This window comes from Salvelinus sp. IW2-2015, unplaced genomic scaffold, assembly GCF_002910315.2.
Source record: "Salvelinus sp. IW2-2015 unplaced genomic scaffold, ASM291031v2 Un_scaffold2309, whole genome shotgun sequence".
Taxonomy (NCBI): domain Eukaryota; kingdom Metazoa; phylum Chordata; class Actinopteri; order Salmoniformes; family Salmonidae; genus Salvelinus; species Salvelinus sp. IW2-2015.
In genome coordinates, this window is record NW_019943635.1 from 85,143 (window position 1) to 110,960 (window position 25,818).

The 25,818-nt window shown below is 40.4% G+C and overlaps 3 protein-coding genes and 2 non-coding genes across 5 annotated transcripts; 3 read left to right on the forward strand and 2 right to left on the reverse strand.

Annotated features, from left to right (window-relative positions):
- Positions 1-22: 22 nt before the first annotated feature.
- LOC112073587 (translin) lies at positions 23-8,555 on the reverse strand. Its single transcript, XM_024140859.2, has 6 exons — positions 8,355-8,555; positions 7,992-8,085; positions 6,227-6,323; positions 5,895-6,010; positions 1,824-1,903; positions 23-1,679 (listed from the first exon to the last, which is right to left on the reverse strand). Exons 1-6 carry the CDS (start codon positions 8,418-8,420, stop codon positions 1,449-1,451), a joined length of 684 nt encoding a protein of 227 aa, XP_023996627.1. The 5' UTR covers positions 8,421-8,555; the 3' UTR covers positions 23-1,448.
- Positions 8,556-8,656: 101 nt separating this feature from the next.
- Positions 8,657-16,383, reverse strand: LOC112073590 (high affinity cGMP-specific 3',5'-cyclic phosphodiesterase 9A-like). Its single transcript, XM_024140862.2, has 3 exons — positions 16,197-16,383; positions 9,803-9,907; positions 8,657-9,626 (listed from the first exon to the last, which is right to left on the reverse strand). Exons 1-3 carry the CDS (start codon positions 16,317-16,319, stop codon positions 9,483-9,485), a joined length of 372 nt encoding a protein of 123 aa, XP_023996630.2. The 5' UTR covers positions 16,320-16,383; the 3' UTR covers positions 8,657-9,482.
- Positions 16,384-21,914: 5,531 nt separating this feature from the next.
- On the forward strand, positions 21,915-25,517 carry LOC112073589 (MKI67 FHA domain-interacting nucleolar phosphoprotein). The gene is made up of 6 exons (XM_024140861.2): positions 21,915-22,148; positions 22,479-22,607; positions 23,628-23,736; positions 23,901-24,112; positions 24,268-24,330; positions 24,743-25,517. Exons 1-6 carry the CDS (start codon positions 22,029-22,031, stop codon positions 24,998-25,000), a joined length of 891 nt encoding a protein of 296 aa, XP_023996629.1. The 5' UTR covers positions 21,915-22,028; the 3' UTR covers positions 25,001-25,517.
- LOC112073591 (small nucleolar RNA ACA64) lies at positions 22,752-22,879 on the forward strand. The gene has a single exon (XR_002894571.1). It is a non-coding gene; the product is annotated as a small nucleolar RNA ACA64 (small nucleolar RNA).
- On the forward strand, positions 24,423-24,550 carry LOC112073592 (small nucleolar RNA ACA64). Its single transcript, XR_002894572.1, has one exon. It is a non-coding gene; the product is annotated as a small nucleolar RNA ACA64 (small nucleolar RNA).
- Positions 25,518-25,818: the final 301 nt, after the last annotated feature.

Below are 25,818 nucleotides of genomic sequence, written 5' to 3' on the forward strand. Positions count from 1 at the left end.
GGACAAATTCAACAAAACACCATTAGCTAGAAATATTTACTTGGAACATTTTAAAATTCAGAAATAAAATACAATATTCCTTTAAATCAGATGGAATTGTTTGTAAGCAATCACAAATACACTTTTTACAAAAACAAAAAAAGCGCATAGGAAAAAGTGCAACAATACAGTAAATTATATTTACTACAATTCAACTACAGTACATACGCATTAGAGGCATAGAAGTTGGCCATAACAATGTATCAAAATCAATATTTTAAGACTGAAAGCTTTGCCATGAATGAAGTACAGTATTTCCCTGTCTCTACATGGCACTGCCATGTCTGCAGTGTACAAAGCCGAGTGATTAGAAGCCATTAGACATTGTCAATACCATTCTGACCTGAATTGGGATGGATATGAATTGTAATTCCTAGATTCCTCATGTCCCCTCTCCTAGCCTTCTCAAAGCACATTGGAGCAGAAGACCTGGGGTTCTTCTCCTCAGATACTTCTCTAATGCGTTTTGAGGAGGAGGCAAGGACAGAGGACAAGGAATCAAGGAAATATAATTTACATTAACCCTGGCTCTTTAGATTCCTCGTCCTCTCCTCCTAGTCTCCTTGCTTCCCTCTGTATTGAGAAAGACTGAGAGAAGACCGAACAGAAAATGAGAAATTAAGGGAAGACTTGAGAAAGATATGCAATGTTTCAGGAAATCAGAGTAAGGAACAGGAAATGAGGCTGGAGTCACAACAGTTACTAAATGAGGAGATATGAATTGCAAGCAAGAACATGGCGGAAATGGCGAATAAGAAAGCCAGACACATATAATCAAGTGGCCTTAGATCTGCACTTCCCCCTTGCTGTTTCTTTGCTGGATGTTTTAACATTGCGATATCAACCGTGAACAGAACATTCAAAGACTAAACTAGCCAAAAGCAAGTCCTTGTGTTATATCAGATGGTTTTTGGTAGAAAAACAGCTCAACAACCAAATGTTTTATTTGCTCAGCTCAAAAATTAAGCACTTTTTCAACATCGTAGTCATAACAATTTATTTTCTCTTGGGTGGAAATGTACACCCTGTCAGCACCCCCTAAAATGAAATGAACATGAATAATCCAATACATAGATGGTGACCTGTACAAAATATATGAAAAGCAAAAACAACGAACTTAACAGGCATACAGTATGTTGGACATTAAATTAACATTTCCAATCACCAGTATCGAACTGTAACAACCCCTCCCCTTCAAACAACTGTGCCTTTATATAAAAGGCTTTCCAATCCCACTGACAGACTCATTTCCTCACATGCACTTCTCCAAACGCACATCAGTCTGTCCTAGGCTGTGGGGGCCACAGACCTCCTATTCCTGCTTTCCAGCAGGTCAAGTCTCCCCTGTCCCGGTCATGGAGAGGTCAGGTCCCAGCCTAGGGTAGCGCCCTGGCCCCACATCCTCAGCTCTACTTGTCTCCCCCAGCCTCCTGCTCCTTGGCCAAGCCGCGGATAGACAGGTCGTAGACCACCTCCTCTATCTTCTTCACATCGTACTTGAGGCCATCGTAGCGCTTACGCAGGGGGTCATTCTTGAGGTTGAGCAGGCGGAAGCCTGAGTCCAGGTCGTTGATGAAGTTGGAGATGCGGAGGGGCCGGCTATAGTCCCCTGCTGTGACGCTGTTGACTGCCAGGCGAGACTAGAGAGAACAAGTGAGTTTATACATCTAAATAATAATTTTAATTAACCATCATATATTATCGAAAAAAAACATTTGTACATTTTGTATAAACCAATGTACTGATATATTAAAATGGTACAATGCCACTCAATTCATTCTCACCAGTTCACTGGCCATGATCAGCACACCTGCCAGGTAGTCCTCAACATCCAGATGGAATCCCTTCTCTCTCACCACCTCAACTACAATAAATAGGGAAAATGTATGACCACCACAGCACTAGCTGACTGCCGATTGACAGAGGAACAGTCTGCAAATGCACTCAATACCTTGAGAAAAGTTCAACTCAAGGTAATGGGTACATTCGTTTTAGCTTGCCTAGTGCACTGGGTGGGCGGAGATTTAACATTGGAATTAGAGGTCGACCGATTATGATTTTTCAACGCCGATACCGATTATTGGAGGACCAAAAAAAGCTGATAGCGATTAATCGGACGATATTTATTTTTTATTTGTAATAATGACAATTACAACAATACTGAATGAACACTTATTTTAACTTAATATAATACATCAATAAAATCAATTTAGCCTCAAATAAATAATGAAACATGTTCAATTTGGTTTAAATAATGCAAAAACAAAGTGTTGAGAGAAAGCTAAAAGTGCAATATGTGCCATGTAGAAAAGCTAACATTTAAGTTCCTTGCTCAGAACATGAGAACATATGAAGCTGGGTGGTCCTTTTAAATGAGTCTTCAATATTCCCAGGTAAGAAGTTTTAGGTTGTAGTTATTATAGGAATTATAGGACTATTTCTCTCTATACGATTTGTATTTCATATACCTTTGACTATTGGATGTTCTTATAGGCACTTTAATATGCCAGTGTAACAGTATAAGCTTCCGTCCCTCTCCTCGCTCCTACCTCGGCTCGAACCAGGAACACATCGACAAACAGGCACCTCGAAAGCAGCGTTACCCATGCAGAGCAAGGGCGAACAACTACTCCAAGTCTCAGAGCGAGTGACGTTTGAAATGCTATTTAGCGCGCACCCCGCTAACTAGCTAGCCATTTCACCATCGGTTACACCAGCCTAATCTCGAGAGTTGCATAGGCTTGAAGTCATAAACAGCGCAATGCTTCAAGCTGAGGGACGAAGCTATACTGGTTACACTGGCAATATTAAAGTGCCTATAAGAACATCCAATAGTCAAAGGTATATGAAATACAAATCTTAGAGAGAAATAGTCCTATAATTCCAATAAAACTAACAACCTAAAACTTCTTACCTGGGAATATTGAAGACTCATGTTAAAAGGAACCACCAGCTCTTCATTATGTTCTCATGTTCTGAGCAAGGGAACTTAAATGCTTGAAGCATGCGAAGAGCTGCTGGCCAAAACGCTGAAAGTGCTGTTTGAATGAATGCTTACGAGCCTGCTGCTGCCTACCACCGTCAGTCAGACTGCTCTATCAAATCATAGACTTAATTATAATATAATACACACAGAAAAACGAGGCCTTAGGTCATTAATATCGTCGAATCCGGAAAACTATCATCCCGAAAACAAACATGTATTCTTTCAGTGGAAAATCGGACCGTTTCCGTTATTTATCCACGGTGGCATCCATAAGTCCTGTTACATTGCACAACCTTCAATGTTATGTCATAATTACGTAAAATTCTGGCAAATTAGTTCGCAACGAGCCAGGCGGCACAAACTGTTGCATATACCCTGACTCTGCGTGCAATGAACGCAAGAGAAGTGACACAATTTCACCTGGTTAATATTGCCTGCTAACCTGGATTTATTTTAGCTAAATATGCAGGTTTAAAAATATATACTTCTGTGTATTGATTTTAAGAACGGCATTGAGGTTTGTGGTTAGGTACAGTCGTGCAACGATTGTACTTTTTTTGCAAATGCGCTTTTGTTAAATCATACCCCGTTTGGTGAAGTTGGCTGTCTTTGTTAAGAAGAAATAGTCTTCACACAGTTCGCAACGAGCCAGGCGGCCAAAACTGCTGCATATACCCTGACTCTGTTGCAAGAGAAGTGACACAATTTTCCTAGTTAAAAGAAATTCATGTTAGCAGGCAATATTAACTAAATATGCAGGTTTAAAAATATATACTTATGTATTGATTTAAAGAAAGGCATTGATGTTTATGGTTAGTTACACGTTGGAGCAACGACAGTCCTGTTTTGCGAATGCGCACCGCATCGATTATATGCAACGCAGGACACGCTAGATAAACTAGTAATATCATCAACCATGTGTAGTTAACTAGTGATTATGATTGATTGATTGATTGTTTTTTATAAGAGAAGTTTAATGCTAGCTAGCAACTTACCTTGGCTTCTTACTGCATTCGCGTAACAGGCAGGCTCCTCGTGGAGTGCAATGTAAAGCAGGTGGTTAGAGCATTGGACTAGTTAACCGTAAGGTTGCAAGATTGAATCCCCGAGCTGACAAGGTAAAAATCTGCCGTTCTGCCCCTGAACAAGGCAGTTAACCCACCGTTCCTAGGCCGTCATTGAAAATAAGAATGTGTTCTTAACTTCTTTGGGGTAGGGGGCAGTATTTTCACGTCCGGATGAAAATCGTGCCCAGAGTAAACGGCCTGCTACTCAGCCATAAAAGCTAGAACATGCATATTATTAGTAGATTTGGATAGAAAACATTGAAGTTTCTAAAACGGTTTGAATGATGTCTGTGAGTATAACAGAACTCATATGGCAGGCAAAAACCTGAGAAAAAATTCAACCAGGAAGTGGGAAATCTGAGGTTGGTCAATTTTTAACTCAGCCCCTATTGAAGATAGTAAGTGCAACATGACCAATATCCCACTAAGGCTTCCACTAGATGTCAACAGTCTTTAGAGCCTTGTCTGATGCTTCTACTGTGCTTCTACTGTGAAGTGGGGCCGAATGAGAGGGGATTGAGCTGAACATGCGCTGACCATGCGCGTTCATGTGAGAGCAAGCTCTGTTCCATCGCACTTCTGAAGACAAATTAATTCTCCGGTTGGAACATTATTGAAGAATTATGTTAAAAACATCCTCAAAATTGATTCAATACTTCGTTTGTAATGTTTTTACGGACTGTAATATAACTTTTTAAACTTTTCGTCCGTATTTTCCGCTGGACTTGCACGCGGGTCGTGAGTTTGGAAAGTGTACTGAACGCTAGAACAACAAGGAGGAATTTGGACATAAATGATGGACATTATCGAACAAAACAAACATTTATTGTGGAACTGGGATTCCTGTGAATGCATTCTGATGAAGATCATCAAAAGTAAGTGAATGTTTATAATGTTATTTCTGACTTCCGTTGACTGCACAATATGGCGGATATATTTTTGTCTTGATTGGGCTCTGAGCGCCGACCTCAGATTATTGCATGGTTTGCTTTTTTGAAATCTGACACAGCGGTTGCATTAAGGAGAAGTGCATCTAAAGTTCCATGCATAACACTTCTATTTTCATCAACATTTATAATGAGTATTTCTGTAAATTGATGTGGCTCTCTGCAAAATCACCGGATGTTTTGGAACTACTGAACGTAACGCGCCAATGTAAACTCAGATTTTTGGATATAAATATGAACTTTACCGAACCAAACATACATGTATTGTGTAACATGAAGTCCTATGAGTGTCATCTGATGAAGATCATCAAAGGTTAGTGACACATTTTATCTATATTTCTGCTTTTTGTGAATCCTCTCTTTGGCTGGAAAAATGGCTGTGATATTCTGTGAATAGGCACTCACCTAACATAATCGTTTGGTTTGCATTCGTCGTAAAGCCTTTTTGAAATCGGACACTGTGGCTGGATTTACAACAAGTGTATCTTTAAAATGGTGTAAAATACATGTATGTTTGAGGAATTTTAATTATGGGATTTCTGTTGTTTTGAATTTGGCGCCCTGCAGTTTCACTGGCTGTTGACGAGGTGGGACGCTACCGTTCCACGTACCCTAGAGAGGTTAACTGACTTGCCTAGTTAAATAAAGGTGTAAAAAATAAATAAATATATATAAAAATTAAATCGGCCAAATCGGTGTCCAAAAATACCGATTTCCGATTGTTATGAAAACTTGAAATCGGCCATTCCGATTAATCGGTCGACCTCTAATTGGAATGGTCTAAAATGTTCAAACTCCATCCACTGGGGTACCGGACAAGCTAAAACAAAGGCACCCAAATGAACTGACACCTACTTCCTAGTATTTGTGCCACTTCTTCGCGTGTCACCAGAGACTCACTCTCCAGGTAGACCACGAACGCTGCCAGGAAGGCCAGGCGCTGCAGAACAAACCTCCAGTGCTCATGGAACCTAGAAGCAGAGTGGAGGATGGAAAATGACATGTTAGTTTGTCCTTTCAATAACAAGGAGAGAAGACAGACAATATCACTCCATAACTTAACGTGGAAATAAAGAGACTTGTAATTTATAATTTCCCTTATGACTGTCATTCTGTGGACAGGGAATTGAGAATAAGTTGTTGCGAATAAGTAGCCAACTTTAGATTCACCCATGTGTAGGGCCTACCTGTAGTACTGGTCCACTGGGAATTTGGTTTTGAGTTCTCCAAGGTGCGTCCTGACTGTACAAAACAGTTCCCTGGCCTTTTGGCACTTACTGGGAACTAGTGTGACAGACAGGGGGACAAGAAAGAGATGTTTATGTAGCTACATGTAGTACTGCTCCACAGGGAATCTGGTTTTGATCTCTCTAAAGTACATCCAGACTGTGCTAAACAGTTCCTGTGCAATTGCACACTTACTGGGAACTAGGGTGACAGGGAAAAACAGAAACAGTTATGACAAGGTGACAGAGAACCTGCAAAGCAGTGAGTCAATCAGTAAGATAAGCCATCACAAGTGATAGTGAATAGAACCCTGGACTAGAAGTTAAACAGAAGAAAACAGACCAAAACAGGGAGGGAGGGACTACATGAACTTGCCACTTCTGTCGTCATGAAGTGCTTTGACAGGCTAGTCAAAGACCACAACACCTCCTCCCTCCCCGACACACTCAAACTTCTCCAATCGCCTACCGCCCTGACAGATCCACAGACAACGCAATCGCCACTGCACTTCCCTCACCCACCTGGACAAGACATCATGCAAAACTACAAATCCCTGCAAGCTCCAGCACATCATCCCTAGCGCACGCCTTTGCTAACAGCTATTGTGTCAATTTAAAACTTGTGAGCCGAGTGGCGCAGCGGTCTAAGGCACTGCATCGCAGTGCTAGCGGCGTCACTACAGACCCGGCTTCAATCCCAGACTGTGTAGCAGCCGGCCGCGACCGGGAGACCCATAAGGTGGCTCACAATTGGCCCAGCGTCGTCCGGGTTAGGGGAGGGTTTGGCCCACTGGGAGGTCCTTGTCCCATCTCGCTCTAGCGACTCCTTCTGGCGGGCCGGGGCGCATGCACACTGACTTCAGTTGCACAGTGTTTCCTCCGACACATTGGTGCGGCTGGCTTCCGGGTTAAGCGAGCAGTGTGTCAAAAAGCACTGCGGCTTGGCATGGTTGCGTTTCCGAGGACGCATGCCTCTCGACCTTCCCCTCTTCGAGTCCATACGGGATTTGCAGCGATGGGACAAGACTGTAAATACCAATTGGGGAGAAAAATGGGGTAAAAAGTACAAAATAAATACTGCACAAGACAGTTCACAGAATTGTACATTTAAAGATATGTAGCCAATCTGTTCAGTGCTAACATTAGCTAGTTAATCCAGAGATTCTTACCTTTGCCTCGATTCGGCAGTCTCGTCCAGATCATCATGGCATTTGTAGTTGTTTATGATAGCCACATAAGCAGGTAATTAGCATTGAATTTTTTGTGGGGCAAATACAGGCAAATATATTGATAAGTCACCTTTTCTTTGAGAGATTTACACGGTTGTCAAAACGTCACGCAAGGGTAAGCCTACACAAAACCCAGCCCTTATTTTAAGTGTTTCTAAAATCCCCTATGGGAAACAATATATGGTGGAAAATGCGATTGGAACCATTTCCCTGTTTGACCGCTAGGTTTTATGGGTATTATGACTCATATTGTGGTACTCTATAGCCACCACTAGTCAGCTACATGCCCCCCCACCTAGATGTATCATTGCCACAGTTGTTAACATTATTTATATATTATTTATTTGTATTGTTTTTATTTCACTTTGTCCTGCATTGTTGGAGCTGTAATTACATCTGACTATTAGCCTAAACTCTAATAAGAAACTCACGTTTTGGTTGAAAAATGTTTCGCTACGGTGCAATAATGAATGTACCCCATGTGATTGGGCACTCACTCTCTTTGAATCCAGATGGTTGATGGACACTTTGAAGCAGTGTCAGGATCTCCCTCGCTGTCTGTTCCAGAACCTGGACCACTTTTCGAATGTCCTGGAAGATAACATGAGCCGTTAGCTGGCTAGACAACGGTATGAATTTGCAAAAACAAAATGCATGCATGTGTCCTCCTAACAATTGCAATGACTGTAGTTAGCTGCTAGCTAGCTGTATAGCAAATGTCTGCAAAACATTTCTTGCACGCAGTTTACCATACAGCGCATTTTAAGTGGACATGTTATTCAATGCAAACCTCACTGACTACAACTGAGTCAAATGCTAGCTTTGCAGTTCTGAGCTAGCTCGGTTGACAGAAACATTACCTCTCTTATTTCTTGATCCGCACTCAGAAAACCCTGAATGTAACTGAACATTTCTGGGACAGACATCTTTCTACAAATTATTGTATTTTGTAAAGGATATGGTTACTAGTTTTCTTTTGCACAATGAATCAAAACAGTTGGTAGCTAAACAAAAAAAATACCAATGCGTGCACATGGGTCCTTCGTAAATGTGTCGCATTGAGGTGATGTCATCATTCTCCCATATCGATTTTTTTGTTGCGTCACCAAATTATGATCAAGATAATGAAAATCTACGTTGTGGAATAATATTAAAACATGAAAACGTTTGATTGTTGTTTATTTGTCTCTTTGATAAAACACCTCAATCTAAAAGTAAAATACAAGCAAAATTGTTTTATATAGATCATATTTCTCAACTGGCCTACCTGGTTAAATAAAGGTGAAATACAATTTCCGAACCATCTTTTACCACCCTTCATTATCAGCATGGAAAACATCCACGTCTACATTCAGTGAAGACAAATCCATGTACCTTTTATCCCGATTTTTCAAAGACAACTGCACCTCTGGTGCTTTGTTTAAGCATAGCACTAAATAAAAAAACTGCACGCTGATTCTTCAGGATGTCTTGAATGTCATAGTGTATTTAACCATTCTTAATATACAAATATTTTGAAATACTGAATATATGCAGTAAATAACATGTAGCAAAAAACAGCAGACAAAAGTCCTGTAACAAGACTGTGAATACCTCTTTTCTACAAAGACCAAAGGAGCCATATTAGTAAAGTGCTTCAATTCACACAACACAAAGCCCTATTTGTGACACAGTCAGTAATGTCACAGTAATATCCTTTCTATTGTTTGGTTGGTTACTCCTGATCATACTGTAGACTAGCCTATCAGCAGGCCGTCACAATGTGGCTGGTTTCTAGGTGTTCCCAGTCTCTGATGGACTATCTAAGTACACTATGCTGTGTTCTGAGGGTTCTGAAGTGTAGTATCCTTGTTCTTGGCTGCGGCTGCCTTGTCGCTTGGTGCTCAGATCAGTTTCTCTCTCTCTGGTGCTTTCTCCATCTCTGTGTAGTAGTCTAGGGCCTTTACGCACCGGGTTTATGACGTGCCGCTACAGCGGAGACGGAGATCTTACCTCCAGTCAGGGGAAGAGGTTGGCCAGCTCCATGAAAAGGTAATTGGACAGAGCCAATGAAGCTTGTCTGAGAGGATGGCTTTGGTCACCTTGTCCCTGTATGGAGTCACAGGAAGACCCTCCAACTTCTCCATGTCACTCTGAGGGAGAGCAGTAGAGAACAGGATGTGGTGAGAAAATCCACACCACAGACTTAATTAGTATGATCCACTCTATTATACCATTCAGAAGGAAGCAGTGTTTTAGCCATGCGTTATATGCATAGTAATGTGTATATTGGAACATAACCAATATCTGGGTTGTTGTGGTTAGTTACCTGGTTGTAGAACTCCTCCTGCAGGAGGCAGTCCAACCAGGGCTCGGCCACGTCCATGGGCCGTGTCTCGTTGAAGTCACTCACTTTCTTCATGATCATTATCAGCTGGAAGGAGACGGGGGACATAACCATCACTTTAATACAGTTGGGAAGATCCCCAGGCTTTCAACTGGACCTCGTTATGCCTCGTCATGTCAGTGGCCAGGATGCATCTAAGAATAATAAATAAAATGCCTTGAGTTCCATATGATCTCATGTGTGAAGTTAATGTGATAACATACAGTTGAAGTCAGAAGTTTACATACACGTTATCCAAATACATTTAAATTCAGTTTCACAATTCCTGACATTTAATCCTAGGTAAAATTCCCTGTCTTAGGTAAGTTAGGATCACCACTTTATTTTAAGAATGTGAAATGTCAGAATAATAGTAGAGTGATTTATTTCAGCTTTTATATCTTTCAACACATTCCCAGTGGGTCAGAAGTGTACATACACTATTATTTGGTAGCATTGCCTTTAAATTGTTTAACTTGGGTCAAATGTTTCAGGTAGCCTTCCACAAGCTTTTCACAATAAGTTGGGTGAATTTTGGCCCATTCCTCCTGACAGAGCTGGTGTAACTGAGTCAGGTTTGTAGGCCTCCTTGTCGCACACACTTTTTCAGTTCTGCCCACACATTTTCTATAGGTTTGAGGTCAGGGCTTTGTGATGGCACTCCAATACCTTGACTTTGTCATGCTTAAGCCATTTTGCCACAACTTTGGAAGTATGCTTGGGGTCATTGTCCATTTGGAATACCCATTTGCGACCAAGCTTTAACTTCCTGACTGATGTCTTGAGATGTTCCTTCAATATATCCACATAATTTTCCTACCTCATGATGCCATCTATTTTGTGAAGTGCACCAGTCCCTTCTGCAGCAAAGCACCCACACAACATGATGCTGCCACCCCCATGCTACACGGTTGGGATAGTGTTCTTCGGCTTGCAAGCCTCCCCCTTTTTCCTCCAAACATAACGATGGTCATTATGGCCAAACAGTTCTATTTAAAAAAATAAATAAAAAATGGGGACAAAAAGTACGATATTTGTCCCCATGTGCAGTTGCAAACCGTAGTGTGGCTTTTTTATGGCGGTTTTGGAGCAGTGGCTTCTTCCTTGCTGAGCAGCCATTCAGGTTATGTCGATATAGCACTTGTTTTACTGTGGATATAGATGCTTTTGTACTTGTTTCCTCCAGCATCTTCACAAGGTCCTTTGCTGTTGTTCTGGGATTGATTTGCACTTTTCACACCAAAGTACGTTCATCTCTAGGGGAGAGAACGCGTCTTCTTCCTGAGCGGTATGACGGCTGCGTGGTCCCATGGTGTTTATYCTTGCGTACTATTGTTTGTACAGATGAACGTGGTACCTTCAGGCGTTTGGAAATGCTCCCAAGAATGAACCACACTTGTGGAGGTCTTCAATTTTTTTCTGATGTATTGGCTGATTTATTTTGATTTTCCCATGATGTCAAGCAAAGAGGCACTGGGTTTGAAGGTAGGCCTTGAAATACATCCACAGGTACACCTCCAACTGACTCAAATGATGTCAGTTAGCCTATCAGAAGATTCTAAAGCCATGACATCATTTCTGGAATTTTCCAAGCTGTTTAAAGGCACAGTCAACTTAGTGTATGTAAACTTATGACCCACTGGAATTGTGATACAGTGAATTATAAGTGAAATAATCTTTCTGTAAACAATTGTTGGAACATTTTCCTGTGTCATGCACAAAGTAGATGTCCTAACCGACTTGCCAAAACTATAGTTTGTTAACAAGAAATTTGTGGAGTGGTTGACAAACGAGTTTTAATGATTCCAACCTAAGTGTATGCAAACTTCCGACTTCAACTGTAAAACTACACGATCTCATGTGAAATAAATTTGTCAACGTGGGAATGCAAAATTTCAACGTGATACCATGACACTACATGTGACAACATTTGAACACACATTAATTAGATTTAAACAGTGATGATCCCCTGCAGGTTTTGTATAGTTCCCATTTTGTTCCAGGAACGTTCTTAGAATGTTGTGTCATGGTCGCATGGAGGTTTTTGCCTATTTGCGATGAAAATATGGTAAATCTACAACTATTTGCTGTATTTTTACAGCTAAATTCAGGTCTTAATGTTAAAGGACTATGTATGCTGATTATACTTGGGACTCAACCTCCCTTGGGATTTTAACACACAACTTCTTGGTGGCTAGCAACCTGACGTTCCTGCTGCGCCACCAGGTCTGTGGACATAATGGAGATTTGCTAGAATACATTTCTACACTTTGCCTGAAGCTTCAGTAAAAAGAAAGTAAATATATACAACAAGTTATTTCTATAAAATGACAGTATTCTGCTGTTTTATAATTACTGTAAAATCTTGTACCGTGACCACAATTGGGACTCAGATTTAAATGGGATTTGAACTCATAAGTTCTTGTTTGCTATCAACCTGAAATGTCCTGCAACACTGCAGCTACACAACCAGATCTGTGAGCGTGAAAGAGATATGGCCACAGACTTATTGGCAAGAATGCATTTTGCTAAAAGCTGCCCAGAATCAAGTAAATAATTGTCCAATTATCACCACCAACGTAAAACTAGTAGTGCTCAAGGTCACTTGATGTAAAGTATACATAAATTCTTTGGGGATTTGAACTTTCTACCTCCTGGTTGTGAGTGCAGCAATGTTTCTGCATTGCCACCAGTTTCATACTAATTCCTTGGAACATATATTAACACAATCTAAAAAAATAAATAAGGGTATGGTTAGGGTGTTACGGTGTTGTTACTTGGGGGTACCAAAAGGTTAAAGGTACATTTCACATGTACATACATACAGTTTGGTACCTTGTAGGTATATTGGGACATTTTTCTACTCAATATTTTGAATATAAGGTATGATTTTATTTATTTATTTCACCTTTATTTAACCAGGTAGGCTAGTTGAGAACAAGATCATCACTGCGTTGTGATAGGTGGGGGCAATGTACTGGTGGGGCTCACTAGCAAATGTAGGGGCGTGGTCACATATGTGTATTTGTGCCAACAGTCAATGGAAGTGTTGTAGAAGTTTAAGTGGTTGTAGAAGTTTAAGTGGCATTTTCCAGTAATTTATTTGCAACTTGTCAGTAGGTTATTGTAGGCTCACAATAACTTACTGGTAAAATGTTGCCAGTAACCTACAGGACACTTGATGCCACTAACAATCTTGCCAGGAAACTACTGTGGCTACACAGACTCTTCTGTTGACAACATGCACATTACTTGCTGATAGGCAGCCACTGTAACAGTATGTTGTTAATCAGAGGATTGCAGGTGTGGCTTACGTGAGGTGTGGCTATTAGCTAGCTCTTGTTGGTCTCCTATAAGAGGAGTTAATATGCTCTGTTCATAAACATTAAGCTTGTGTACTTTTAAAAACATTTTAAATATATTTGTAGCCCTTTTTTGTATCACAAAGTATGGATTTCTATTATAGTCCAGTTGGGGCGGTAATGCAACATATTGGATGCCAACCACCGTTAAACTCCAAAGAAGAAGGAATCTTGTACACTTCTCCGGTGAGAGAAAGGCAGGTTGAGGTTGCCAGGATTAGAGCAGTACAGAAGGTGCCGTATTCTGAGGCAGTGAAGAGATTAGTAGAGGAAGATGGGTCCAGGGCGAGGGATCCTAAGAGCATCCCTGTGAGAAGGCTGAGGCCAATAGAGAGTCAAAGGAATAACATGTGCTTCATTAAGGTTGGTTTCTTAGCGTTCATAGCCATGGTTATCAACTGTACTGCAGAAATTCTATTTTATTTCAGGTCATGAAATGTTTATATTTTTTGTTCCGTATATAAAATTACAGGATAGAAAAATAAAATAAAAACTTTTTACATTTATTTTTTACAGTTTTGCATGTGAGGCATGCCAAGTTAATTTGCCGGGTGGACCAAAAAGTACCCAAGTGCATTGCGATTGACAGTAAATATATAGCAAAACACTGATACAGTATCCAATTACTGTAGAAATGTACCGTATAATGATAAAAATGTTCCACAAAATTAACAGGAATGGCAAACAGTGGTTTCATGTTGAACCACATAATTTCACTTGTGAAAAATTACATAATTTCATACATGAAACATGACATTTCATGTGAAAACGTGTTTTTGGAACACTTCACGTGTGACATTTCAAATGTGAAAATGTATACTTTTTTCAAATACTCCAGGCACTCAAGTCCTAGACTATTCTCTCTGCTACCGCATGGCAAGTCGTACCGATGCACAAATTCTGGAACCAACAGGACCCTGAACAACTTCTACCAGTCAGTATCTGGTGTGACCATCATTTGCCTCATGCAGTGCGACACATCTCCTTCACATAGAGTTGATCAAGCTGTTGATTGTGGCCTGTGGAATGTTGTCCCACTCCTGTTCAGTGGCTGTGCGAAGTAGCTGGATATTGGCGGGAACTGGAACACTCTGTTGTGTATGTCGATCCAGAGCATCCCAAACATGCTCAGCAGTTGACATGTGAGGTGAGTATGCAGGCCAAGGAAGAAAGGGCATTTTCAGCTTCCAGGAATTGTGTACAGATCCTTGCAGCATGGGGCTGTGCATTATCATGCTAAAAAATGAGCTGATGGCGCTGGATGAATGGCACGACAATGGTCCTCAGGATCTCGTCACAGTATCTCTGTGCAATCAAATTGCCATCGATAAATTGCAATTGTGTTGGTTGTCCGTAGCTTATGCCTGCCCATACCATAACCCCACTGCCACCATGGGGCACTCTGTTAACAACATTGACATCAGCAAACTGCTCGCCCACATGACGCCATACATGCTGTCTGCCATCTGCCTGGTACAGTTGACACCGGGATTCATCCATGAAGAGCACACTTCTCCAGCGTGCCAGTGGCCATCAAAGGTGAGCATTTGCCCACTGAAGTTGGTTTCGACGCAGAACTGCAGTCAGGTTAAGACCCTGGTGAGGATGACTAGCATGTAGATGAGCTTGCCCGAGACAGTTTCTGACAGTTTGTGCAGAACTTCTTCAGTTGTGCAAACCCACTGTTTCATCAGCTGCCCGGGTGGCTGGTCTCAGATGATCCTGCAGGTGAAGAAGCCGGATGTACAGGTCCTGGGCTGACATGGTTACACTTGATCTGTGGTTGTGAGGCCGGTTGGACATACTACCAAATTCTCTAAAACAATGTTGGAAGCGGCTTATGGTAGAGAAATTAACATTAAATTCTCTGGCAACAGCTCTGGTGGACATTCTTGCAGTCAGCATGCCAATTCCATTTACTCCATTCCAGACATTATTATGAGCCATCCTCCCAGCAGCAGCATTTTAGAGTGGCTTTTTATTGTCCCCAGAAAAAGGTGCCCCTGTGTAATGATCATGCTGTTTAATCAGTGTCTTGATATGCGACTCATGTCAGGTGGATGGATTACTTTGGCAAAGGAGACATGCTCACTAACAGGGATGTAGCAAATTAGTGCCTAAAATATGAGAGAAAAATGTTTTTTTTGTGCGTATGAATTTTTTTGTGGATTTATTATTTCAGGTCATGAAACATTTATATTTTTGTTCCGTATATAAAATACAGGATATAGTTTTCAAATTATTATAATTGGTTTTTTTTATACAGTTTTACAGCATCTAAAGTGTTTTAAAGTTGCAATTGCAAGTGTGGCATTCCAAGTTAAGGAGTATTTCTGTCTGTAATAAAGCCCTTTTGTGGAGGAAAAACTCATTGTGATTGGCTGGGCCTGGCTCAAGTGGGTCCCTGCCCAGTGCGCCCCTGCCCAGTCATGTGAAATCCATAGATTAGGTCCTGATCAATTATTTTAATTGACTGATGTCCTTATATGAACTGTAACTCAGTAAAATCTTTTAAATTGTTGCATGTTATATTTTTGTTCAGTATATTTCATTAATTTGAGAGTTTTCTACATAGTTGTCTAATGTTGCTGGGGCATATTATTCTGTTTTAATGTTACTCCTGAATACATATCATTGTTTTTCTTGTGTATTTTTAACATGGATAAGATTTACTTTGAAGTTCAAGGTGTAGGAATACGTGGTGGCGTAGCACGGAGATTAAAATTCTAAGAACCAAAAGCTTGCGAGTTCAAGTCCCAGGTAAGGACATGTTGAAAAAGAATTACTGTATAAGTAAACATACACAATATATGTTCTCCAAGGGGGAGATTGTAGTGCAGGGCCACTTCAGTATGAGCATTTCTCTGAAAGATAGAGCTGATGTGAGCTATCCGTTTACTCAGATGCACACGCACTCACACACACAGAGTGTGTACTACTGTATCTGTGGTGGTCAGATACAGTAGATGGGTCACCTGGTAGGCGTTGTTGTATCCCGTGTGATCAAGGTCGTGACAGACTGCGGAGGTCAGCATGGTGAGCAGGTCAATGCTGTCAATCTTACTTTTCAGGTCCGTCAGCCAGATCAGCCCACACATCTACCAGAGAATAAAGAATCATCTTAAGAGGAGAAGTCCAGAGAGAATACAGCTCAATGATGGATACTTGCTATAACATTCATCCACATGAATTTTACTAATAGAAAACATTTACATTTGTTTTGGTTTATTGCTAAAGGACTTCTATGGTTGTGTGGTGTCACAGTGCTGTGTTATTACATGTTTATTACAACTTAAATGTATATGTACCGGTACCCCCCTGTATATAGTCTTGCTATTTTATTTTACTGCTGCTCTTTAATTACTTGTTACTTTTATTTCTTATTCCTTAAAAAAAAAAATGTTGCGTTGTTGGTTAGGGGCTCGTAAGTAAACATTTCCCTGTAAGCTCTTGTTGTATTTGGCGCATGTGACTAATAAAATTTGATTTGATATTGAAATTGTACTGGCCAAGTTAAAAAAAAAGAACATCTACATCATGTTATCACTGGTTGGTCTTCAATAAATCAATGTCTTAGCTGGCAAACCACTGAATGATTCTATTGAGTCTATTTCTTCAATTGAGGGACCTGGATGTCCCAATTAGCAGTGGTGTAAAGTACTTAAATTAAAAAACTTTAAGTACTACTTAAGTTGTTTTTTGGGTTATCTGTACTTTACTTTACTATTTCTAATTTTACAACTTTTAGTTTTACTCTGCTACATCTGTAAACATTTTTTTGAACTTTTTACTCAATACATTTTCCCTGACACCCAAAAGCACTCGTTACATTTTGAATGCTTAGCAGGATATCATTTTTTCCCAAATGATACACTTATCAAGAGAACATCCCTGGTCATCCCAACTGCCTCTGATCTGGCAGACTCGCTGAACACATGCTTCGTTTGTTAATTATGTCATCAGTCTGCATTGATACTTAAGTATTTTTTTAAACCAAATACTTTAAAACCAAATACTTTGACTCAAGTACTATTTTACTGGGTGACTTTTACTTGAGTCATTTTCTATTTAAGGTATCTTTATTTTTACTTAAATATGACAATTGGGTACTTTTTCCACCACTGCTCACAACCCACTTATCTCCAACTTCTACCGTGTAAGAAAGTCTATTGGCACATTTTTCTAAGTAAAGTGGAAAAAGACACATTACATTTGACATTTTAGTCATTTAGCAGACGCTCTTATCCAGAACGACTTACAGGAGAAATTGGGGTTAAGTGCCTTGCTCAAGGGCACATTGAATAGATGGGAACTCACCAATTGTCAAAAGTCGGGGTGTTGAGGTACTGTCTCACTTCCTCTGATACCTTGAGGGAACTGTGGGGAACATAAAATGACGATTCTGTTATTTTCCTATTAAAAAAATAATCTGTTGCAACGCTTCTATTCAAGCAATGGAGTCTGGATAAGAGTGACATGAGCCTAAGATTCTATTCATCTGATACCACACTGTCTCTATCGACAGAGAGTGTAAAAAGCAAACCTGCCTCATCTGCAGGAACTTTCCCTGTACATGTTCACACTCCTCTCTGGTCTTGCACAGTGTTCTCTTGTGGTAGAAAGGAGAGGACTTGTGTGTTCCTTCAGACAGCTGTTTGAACAGGCCAAGCCAGCTGAGATGTTCAACACTTTGTAGGGAGATGGATACAGTCGGCTAGGTGGAGAACACGGTGAAGTTACATACTGGTAAATGAATGAGCCTTTTCATATAATTAATAAAATTGAAGCTGCCCAGCATCAAAAACACAACCTACCTCAAGTTTCTTCTGGAATGAATCCACCTGTCTCTTTATCTCATACAATGTTGCAGGAGTCTCACCAGCCTCAAACAGGATCTTGTTCTCCAAGCCCTGCAGTCTGTGGTACAGAACATATGGCCCTCCTGACTTACAAACCTTCCTCACATGGGCAGACTGGCCCCAACCTTGTGAATGGTTGATTCTATATATTTTCTATATTCTTTATTCTATATTACAGTACCAGTCAAACATTTGGACACACCTACTCATTTAAGTGTTTTTCTTTATTTTTACATATTTTAGAGTAATAGTGAAGACATCAAAACTATGAAATAACACATATGGAATCATGTAGTAACCAAAAAAGTGTTAAATCAAAATATATTTTATATTTGAGATTCTTCAACGTAGCCACCCTTTACCTTGATGACAGCTTTGCACACTCTTGGCATTCTCTCAACCAGCTTCACCTGGAATGCTTTTCCAATGATCTTGAAGGAATTCCCACATATGCTGAGCACTTGTTGGCTGCTTTTCCTTTTTCTTCACTAAAAATAAAGAAAAACCCGTGAATGAGTAGGTGTGTCCAAACTTTTGACTGGTACTGTATATGTTCTTGACCTTTTCTCCATGGAGGAGAGGTCAAYTCCTAGTGCCACAGCAAGCTCCACACCTGCAACATGAGGTACACAATTAAAATATTAACATCAATATACACAGGCCCTAATGAAACAAACAAGAGTTACAACACAATAACAATGCAAGTATGCCCACTGTCAGCCAATGTCTCTGGCGCCATGGCAGAGAATACCTAATGGCTCACTGTTGCAGTCAGCAGCCACCACCTCTAGCTTATAACAGGAGTTAGGACTGTTGGGCTCCAGGCACGGGGAGATGTTGATGTTGCCCTTAGGGTTGTACAGCTTCAGAATGCCATGGGATCCCGCCTCAGCTGCCGAGCAGAACAGATCTGTAAAGTAACAAACTTCAATCAATGCTAGTTTGTCAGAGTTGGGTTTTGCAATCAAACACACAATCAGACACACACACACACTGCCCAGAGCTCTCTTCATAGCAGGTGAACAAAACACCACAAGCCTTTGATGTGCTCAGCATCTTGGCAAAGCTTTTGGCAATGATTTTCATACACACATAAGAGGAAATATTCTTGCCAGGGGCAGTTCCGTAAAGGAGTTATCTAAAGCTATCCCTCACACTGTGTTTAAATAGATGGCGAAAACATATTCCCAAGGAAGAACAGGGAGAAGAAAATAAGAGGGGAAAATTAGAACGGTAAAAAGACTCAAGAGATATCAATTTCAAACACAATCCATTACATTTTAGATCAATCCTATGTTGTTTGTGAGCTCCAAAGAGATTTCTCAGCATTCAAATCTAGGCAGTAGGCAGAAGCTTTGAAAGAAAATTAATTCTCATTACATTAGCATCTATTAGATGCATTTCCTTATATTTGATCATTCAATTACAGCCCTTCATGCCTGGACTCTTAAAAAAAAGTATTATTCAGAACCTTAAAGGGTTCTTCGGCTCCCATTGGAGAACCCTTGTTGGTAGCAGGTAGAAAGAACCCTTTTGGTTCCAGGAAGAACTCTTTTGGGTTCCATGTAGAACCCTCTGTAGAAAGGGTTCTACATGGAATCCAAAAGGGTTCTACCTTGAACCAAAAAGGTTATCCTATGGGGACAACCAAAGAACCCCTTTGGAACCCTTTTTTCTAAGAGTGTGTCATTGGTACTGTTTGGAAAATAATATTTTTATTATGTTATATATTCATTTATTTGAAGGGACCTTCAATAAATCCCCTTCCCTCATTAGGAAAAGGCTATATGGACAGTCCTGACATGCAAACCGATATCTAATTTCAGAAAAGTTTAGATTTAGGGTCAGGGTTAACAGTTTGGTTAAGGTTAGGGCTCATGTAAGTGTCAGTTTTAGATTTTGGTTAGTTTTTTTGCAGGTCAGCAGTGTCCTTATGAGCTGATCCACCTCGTTAGAGAAACAATGGTGAGAGACCTCCCCTCTTAACTGTGATGTATTGTAGCTCTCGCCATAACCCTCACATCGATACATCACATCCCTTGACTCAGTTCTAAAGATGCCATATGCACACCATGTGTTAGCTTTGACAAAAATTCCGTAAGTGCAGAGTGTTGATTTTAGCTGTGCCTGCGTCTCACTGTCTGTAGTGTCTAACCTGTTAGTGCATGCTTGATGCTTCATCTCTCTCTCTATCGATATAGACTGTCTGCTTATTTTGCAATGGATCTCTCTAGTTGAGGACAGGGATTGCATGTGTTTGCCTCTTCTGATGGACTGCAGTTACGTAACTCTTTTAGGTCTCATAGGCTGCGATTACACAGGCAGCCGAATTCTGATATTTTGCCCAATCATTGGTCTTTTGACCAACCAGATCAGATCTTTTGCCAATAATTGGCCAAAAGATCAGAATTGGGCTGGCTATGTAAACACAGACACAGTGCTTTACTTGAGTTCTGATCCACCGTTCACTCTGGTAGAGAAGCAATGGAAGATCTCTGTGCTTTTAACCTTTCACCCTCTGTACTTTTGATTTCTGAGATTTTGAGAGGTTTCTCATATCAGAGTTATTGTAATACCTGGTGTAAATTGTAATCTACATCGTCTATAGTTTTAAGTAGGCTGTAAACGTAATGCATTTTGATGTTGCATTTAAAAAAGAAAACACACTGGATATGATCAAAAACAAAATTATGTTCCAAACAACAAAGTATGACTTATACTAAATTTCAAAGATAATTAAATAATAAGGTGATATTATTTGAATTGCCTACCTTTGACATCCTGGGTAGGTCAATCCACTGGAAACTCTGCCTGCTCTAGTCTCCCATTCACCCTGAAGTAGATGATTTTTGTTGCCATATCAGTTTTAAAGCCACTGATCAATGATGTTCTGAATTCAGTGTGACAACTTCAATTTAGTAGAGGGCCACTCCACCTCCCTCTCTTTCTCTCTCCCTCTCTCTCTCTCTCTCTCTCTCTCTCTATTTTTCCTCATCCTCCTCCCTCTGAGCCCTCTGGCCCCCCTCTCTCTGTTCTACCTCATGCCACTCCCTCTACTCTCCATACCCTCTCTTTGATGCAACAGAAATTGTCCATGACAATTGTAATTTTTATTAACATTAGACTGCATATGATATACATTTTATTCTAAGTACATTGATGTATGGTTCCTTCCTATTTTCTTATGACAACAGCTGTTATCCAGTGGTGGAAAAAGTCATAAGAAGTCATACTTGAGTTAAAGTAAAGATACCTTTATAGAAAATTACTACTTGAGTAAAAGTCTAAAAGTATTTGGTTTAAAATATACCTGAATATCAAAAGTAAAAGTATTAATCATTTCAAATTCATTATATTAAGCAAACCAGATGGCACCATTTTCTTGTTTTTTTAATTTACGGAAAGCCAGGGGCACACTCCAACACTCAGACATAATTTACAAACAAAGCATGTCGGTTTAGTGAGTCCGCCAGATCAGAGGCAGTAGGCATGACCAGGGACGTTCGGGTTGATAAGTGCTTGAATTTAACTATTTTCGTGTCCTGCTAAGCATTCAAAATGTAAAGAGTATTTTTGGGTGTCAAGGAATATGTATGGAGTAAAACGTACAATATTTTCTTCAGTAATGTAGTGAAGTAAAAGTTATAAATAGTAAAATAGTATATAAATAGTAAAGTAAAATACAGATATAAAAAAAACTACTGAAATAGTACTTTAAAGTATTCCTACTTAAGTAGAAAGCAAGAGATGCCTTGCTATCCCTCCGGCCCATAGATGACGCTGTTTAGAAATAAGGACAACTGTAGTTGACTCAACTAACTCGTCGTTGAGTGTAGTCACGTGGGTTACTGGGCGGAAGAGAAGAAAACGTGGTCATTTGGGATCGGAACGTCGTGTTTTCTCTCTCGCGAATAGTTTTACTTCTGTTAAAATAATAAAATAAGTGTCATGACAGAAACAAAGGCACCGGCGGCCACTAAGCCGACTAAAGCTTTACTGGCTTTGAACCCTAAAGAGGAGGCTGAATTCAAGAAGAAAGTCCAGGAGGTGAAGAAGCGACCCAACAAGGTTAGTTTTCCCAAACGCATGCGACAATGCCAGTGGCCTAAAAGCTAACTACAATCCACATGTGGAATTTACAATCTAGCTAGACTGCTACAATTAAAGCATAATTGTCGTTTATTTAAAAAAATTGACTTGTTAGTTCATCCAACCATTTGTTTTCTTAGATTGTTTCATCAAGGGATGTGCTACTAGTCACATTAACTTGCTAAATAGTTTTTTTTTTTTAACTTGCTAGCTAACTAGCTAAGGTTAGCTATCAAACTTGGACAGAGTATTGATGTTCTTAGTAAATTTTGGATTATGCTTTGACACATTTTACTCATTTTTCTACAGGGACACCAAATAAGTCCAGGGGTGATTTATGTTGGTCACCTTCCCACTGGCTTGTTCGAACCTCAGCTCAAATCCTACTTTGAACAGTTTGGAAAAGTCGTCAGGTTACGACTGGCCAGGAGTAAAAAGGTATCGTCGATCTCTGATCGCTGCTCTTATGAATAATATGGTGGATATTTCCAGCCTACTTACTTGTCAAAATAGAAATTACATGTTTGTCTTGACAAACATACTTTCGTATGCATATCACTTGATTCATCACAGGTTTATGGCACCGTCTGAAAATTACCTCAGGTGTACCAGTTGCCTGGGGTGAGATAACAGTGCCTACAGTATTGTGGTACGTTAAGCTTATTGCCTGCTCTGTATAACAGTGTGATTAAACCCATGTGCCCACACTAACTTACTGTACAACCACTCATGGAAAAGATCCATTCCACTCATACATAGCTATATATCATTAATTGCAAGTGAACATGTATAGAATTGATGTTTTATGGTAAAACCTAAATAACACGTGATATGATGGAGATCAGGTTGAGGGTAACCCGTTCATAGACGCTAACTACCTTTAGCGCCTACTGACGATAGTATCTTATGGCCAGAGAGCCCTGTTGCGCGTTCTAAACTTTATAACGCATTTGTTGTGGTTACGGTTTTTATAAACATAAAGAACAACTTTCATATCACCCAGAAATAATTGTCTAAAAACAGCAGGTTAACTTACTACAACTATAGGTTAAGGGTTAGTTTTCCCACACAACCATGTCGCCATGTTGTTTACGGAAGACATGCGGCCACCAGTGTCAATTAGCTATCTAGCATGTGCATGACTGGGGAGGATGTGTGCTTTGTCAACTGGAGGCGCACACAGCATATGGATCTAGCAGTCCAAAACTGCCACAGTAAACATATCTTTTTTTATATTAAACTTTATTTCTCGCTGATATGAAAGATGAGGGTCACATGTTTTGAAAACCGCAAGCAATGATTGTCATTTCTAGAAGTTTAAACACAGCTTCAGAATTGTCGTTCACACGCAGCCAACTGTGGCTTTATCGAACTGCAGAAAACCCCATGGATAAGAGGGGGTTTCGAGAGCTAGATTGAGGGGGATCCAGTGAAAACATTTGACCTTTCTCCTCTCAGACAGGTGGGAGCAAAGGTTATGCATTTGTGGAGTTCGACTGCGATGAGGTTGCCAAGATCGTTGCTGAGACCATGAACAACTACCTGATGGGCGAGAGATTGATCAAATGTAAGTTATCTGAAGAAATACGCTGCCTTTTCGCTTCTAATTTAAACCCAGAGTCATACGTTCAGGTCTAACGTTTGCCCCTTGCTCTTGATGTCTTGTAGTTTGTGTATTTTGTGGGAGGAGAGAAGACAGGTGCGCTAATAAAGTTGTATTCTGTTCCACAGGTCACCTTGTCCCCGCTGAGAAAGTGCATGAGAAGCTGTTTGTGGGATCACAGAGAGAGTTTAAGAAGCCCAGGCAGCCTGCTGTGGCTCGCTACAACAAGAGACACACACCAGAGGAGGTCACGGAGATGACTGGGAGGCTACTGCGCAAAGAGTCCAAGCTCCGCAAGAGGCTGGCAGAGAAGGGAATCGACTATGACTTCCCAGGATTTGTAAGTTTTGCATTTGACTCGTCGGTTCAATAGATGTTTCCTTGTGTGAAATTAAAGTTAAAATCCAATACTTTAAAAAAACAAAAACATTTGAATGTATTGAATTTGAACCTGCATTATTGACTTGTATCCTAATCTATTGTAAACCCTTGAAGGCTTCCCAAGTGCCACAGAAGAAAAAGTTAGATGACACTGTGAATGCGTCCACGTGTAGTGAGGTAAGGACAATTAATCAGAAAATAACACGTTTTTGAATGACTACTTTGACCTACAGAATGCTTTTTTGTTGTATATAGCTATGCTTTTTGGCACATTCTGAAACTTACCTCAGGTGTACCAGTTGTCTGGGGTGAGATAACAGTGCCTACAGTATTGTGGTACGTTAAGCTTATTGCCTGCTCTGTATAGCAGTGTGATTAAACCCATGTGCCCACAATCACATCACAATATCTAACAAGTAAATGATTCTCGCACTCAGTAAGAATAATACCCACTCATTGACTTGTTATTACGCACAGTGAACATGTTCCCACCCAGAGAGATAAATCAATAGAGGCTGACCTCATAGAGACCCATAGCTCTGAAATTACCTGGGTATAACATCCTCTGTGTTGATATGTTTCCCCTCAGGATGTCACTCCAGTGTGCACCCCGTCAGTCCTGGAGAGGAGGAGGTCCATGAAGATCAACGAAGATGACAGCGACGGTGAAATCGTCATCAAGAATACACCAGCCCCCAAAAAGTCCAGAGGCAAACGTGAAAGAGCAGAGTCAGATGACGAGTGCTCCTCAGAGGAGGAGACTGAGGAGTCCTCCTTCCTAGAAGGGGGAGAAGAGCCTTCGGAGGGTGATGTGGAGTCCATTGTCAAGGAAGGCGGCGCTGATTGAACGAACGCCGACACTGACGTTGAAGGACAATAACTTGTTATAATTGCCTTGCATGTAAAGCAGAGACATTTGTACATGGTGGTTGGTTGGTCCTCTATATAATTTCCCAGAGGAGAATGGATAAAGAGCAAATGACTGTTGGCAGTTGAGTGTTAACCTACGAACCTGTATAGCGCCTCCTAAAGTCCTACAGCTATACCATAAGGTGAAATGACAAAGCAGCATATTTACTTGTTATGCCTTTGGTGGCTCGTAAATGAGGCACACCTAATTGTAAATTTAACAAACTATGAGAAAATAACCATTATCAGTAGTTTGGTGGTGTTGCATTTGACTGGAGCCATTCAGACTAGAAATAGTGAGTTATTATTTTTCGTGTGTATGGTGACATGGGCTCGTGCGGATCTTATCCATCTGCAGTAATTTTTGATTACGTTTATTTGTCAACGTGCTTTGGTAATTTGGGTTGTCAAAATAAATGGTCATGATCTGTAATACATATAAAAGCTTAACTTTGGGTTTGGATATCACATCATTGCTAATGCGACGACAGTCGTCTATTCTATGTGAAAATATCTGTAGACGCCAGAAGATGTCGCTGAAGACTAGTGGCTTACGCGTCGGTCACAACGACAGGGTTTCCATTGTTGTACAGCAGAAGTTCATTCATTTCCAATGGAACGCTGCGTCTGTCTTGAAGTGTTGCAGAGGCAGTTGCAGTGCGTTCTGTGGTGCATATGTTGGATTTCTGACGTATGCGTCAATCTACGCGTAGACGGCTTGACAAAAATTGTAGCAGAAGGTGACAACTTTTGTTG

Excerpts from the sequence above, each read along its gene's own strand:
- LOC112073587 (XM_024140859.2), bottom strand. The coding sequence starts at position 8,420 with ATGTCTGTCCCAGAAATGTTCAGTTACATTCAGGGTTTTCTGAGTGCG. Across the intron at positions 6,324-7,991 it reads ACCATCTGGATTCAAAGAGA|TTCCCAGTAAGTGCCAAAAG; the intron begins GTGAGTGCCCAA and ends CTGTCACACTAG. Across the intron at positions 1,904-5,894 it reads AGTGGCACAAATACTAGGAA|TTGAGGTGGTGAGAGAGAAG; the intron begins GTAGGTGTCAGT and ends TATTTATTGTAG.
- LOC112073590 (XM_024140862.2), bottom strand. The coding sequence starts at position 16,319 with ATGTGTGGGCTGATCTGGCTGACGGACCTGAAAAGTAAGATTGACAGC. Across the intron at positions 9,908-16,196 it reads GATACAACAACGCCTACCAG|CTGATAATGATCATGAAGAA; the intron begins GTGACCCATCTA and ends GTCTCCTTCCAG. Across the intron at positions 9,627-9,802 it reads AGGAGGAGTTCTACAACCAG|AGTGACATGGAGAAGTTGGA; the intron begins GTAACTAACCAC and ends GCTCTCCCTCAG.
- LOC112073589 (XM_024140861.2), top strand. The coding sequence starts at position 22,029 with ATGACAGAAACAAAGGCACCGGCGGCCACTAAGCCGACTAAAGCTTTA. Across the intron at positions 23,737-23,900 it reads GGGCGAGAGATTGATCAAAT|GTCACCTTGTCCCCGCTGAG; the intron begins GTAAGTTATCTG and ends TCTGTTCCACAG. Across the intron at positions 24,113-24,267 it reads ACTATGACTTCCCAGGATTT|GCTTCCCAAGTGCCACAGAA; the intron begins GTAAGTTTTGCA and ends AAACCCTTGAAG.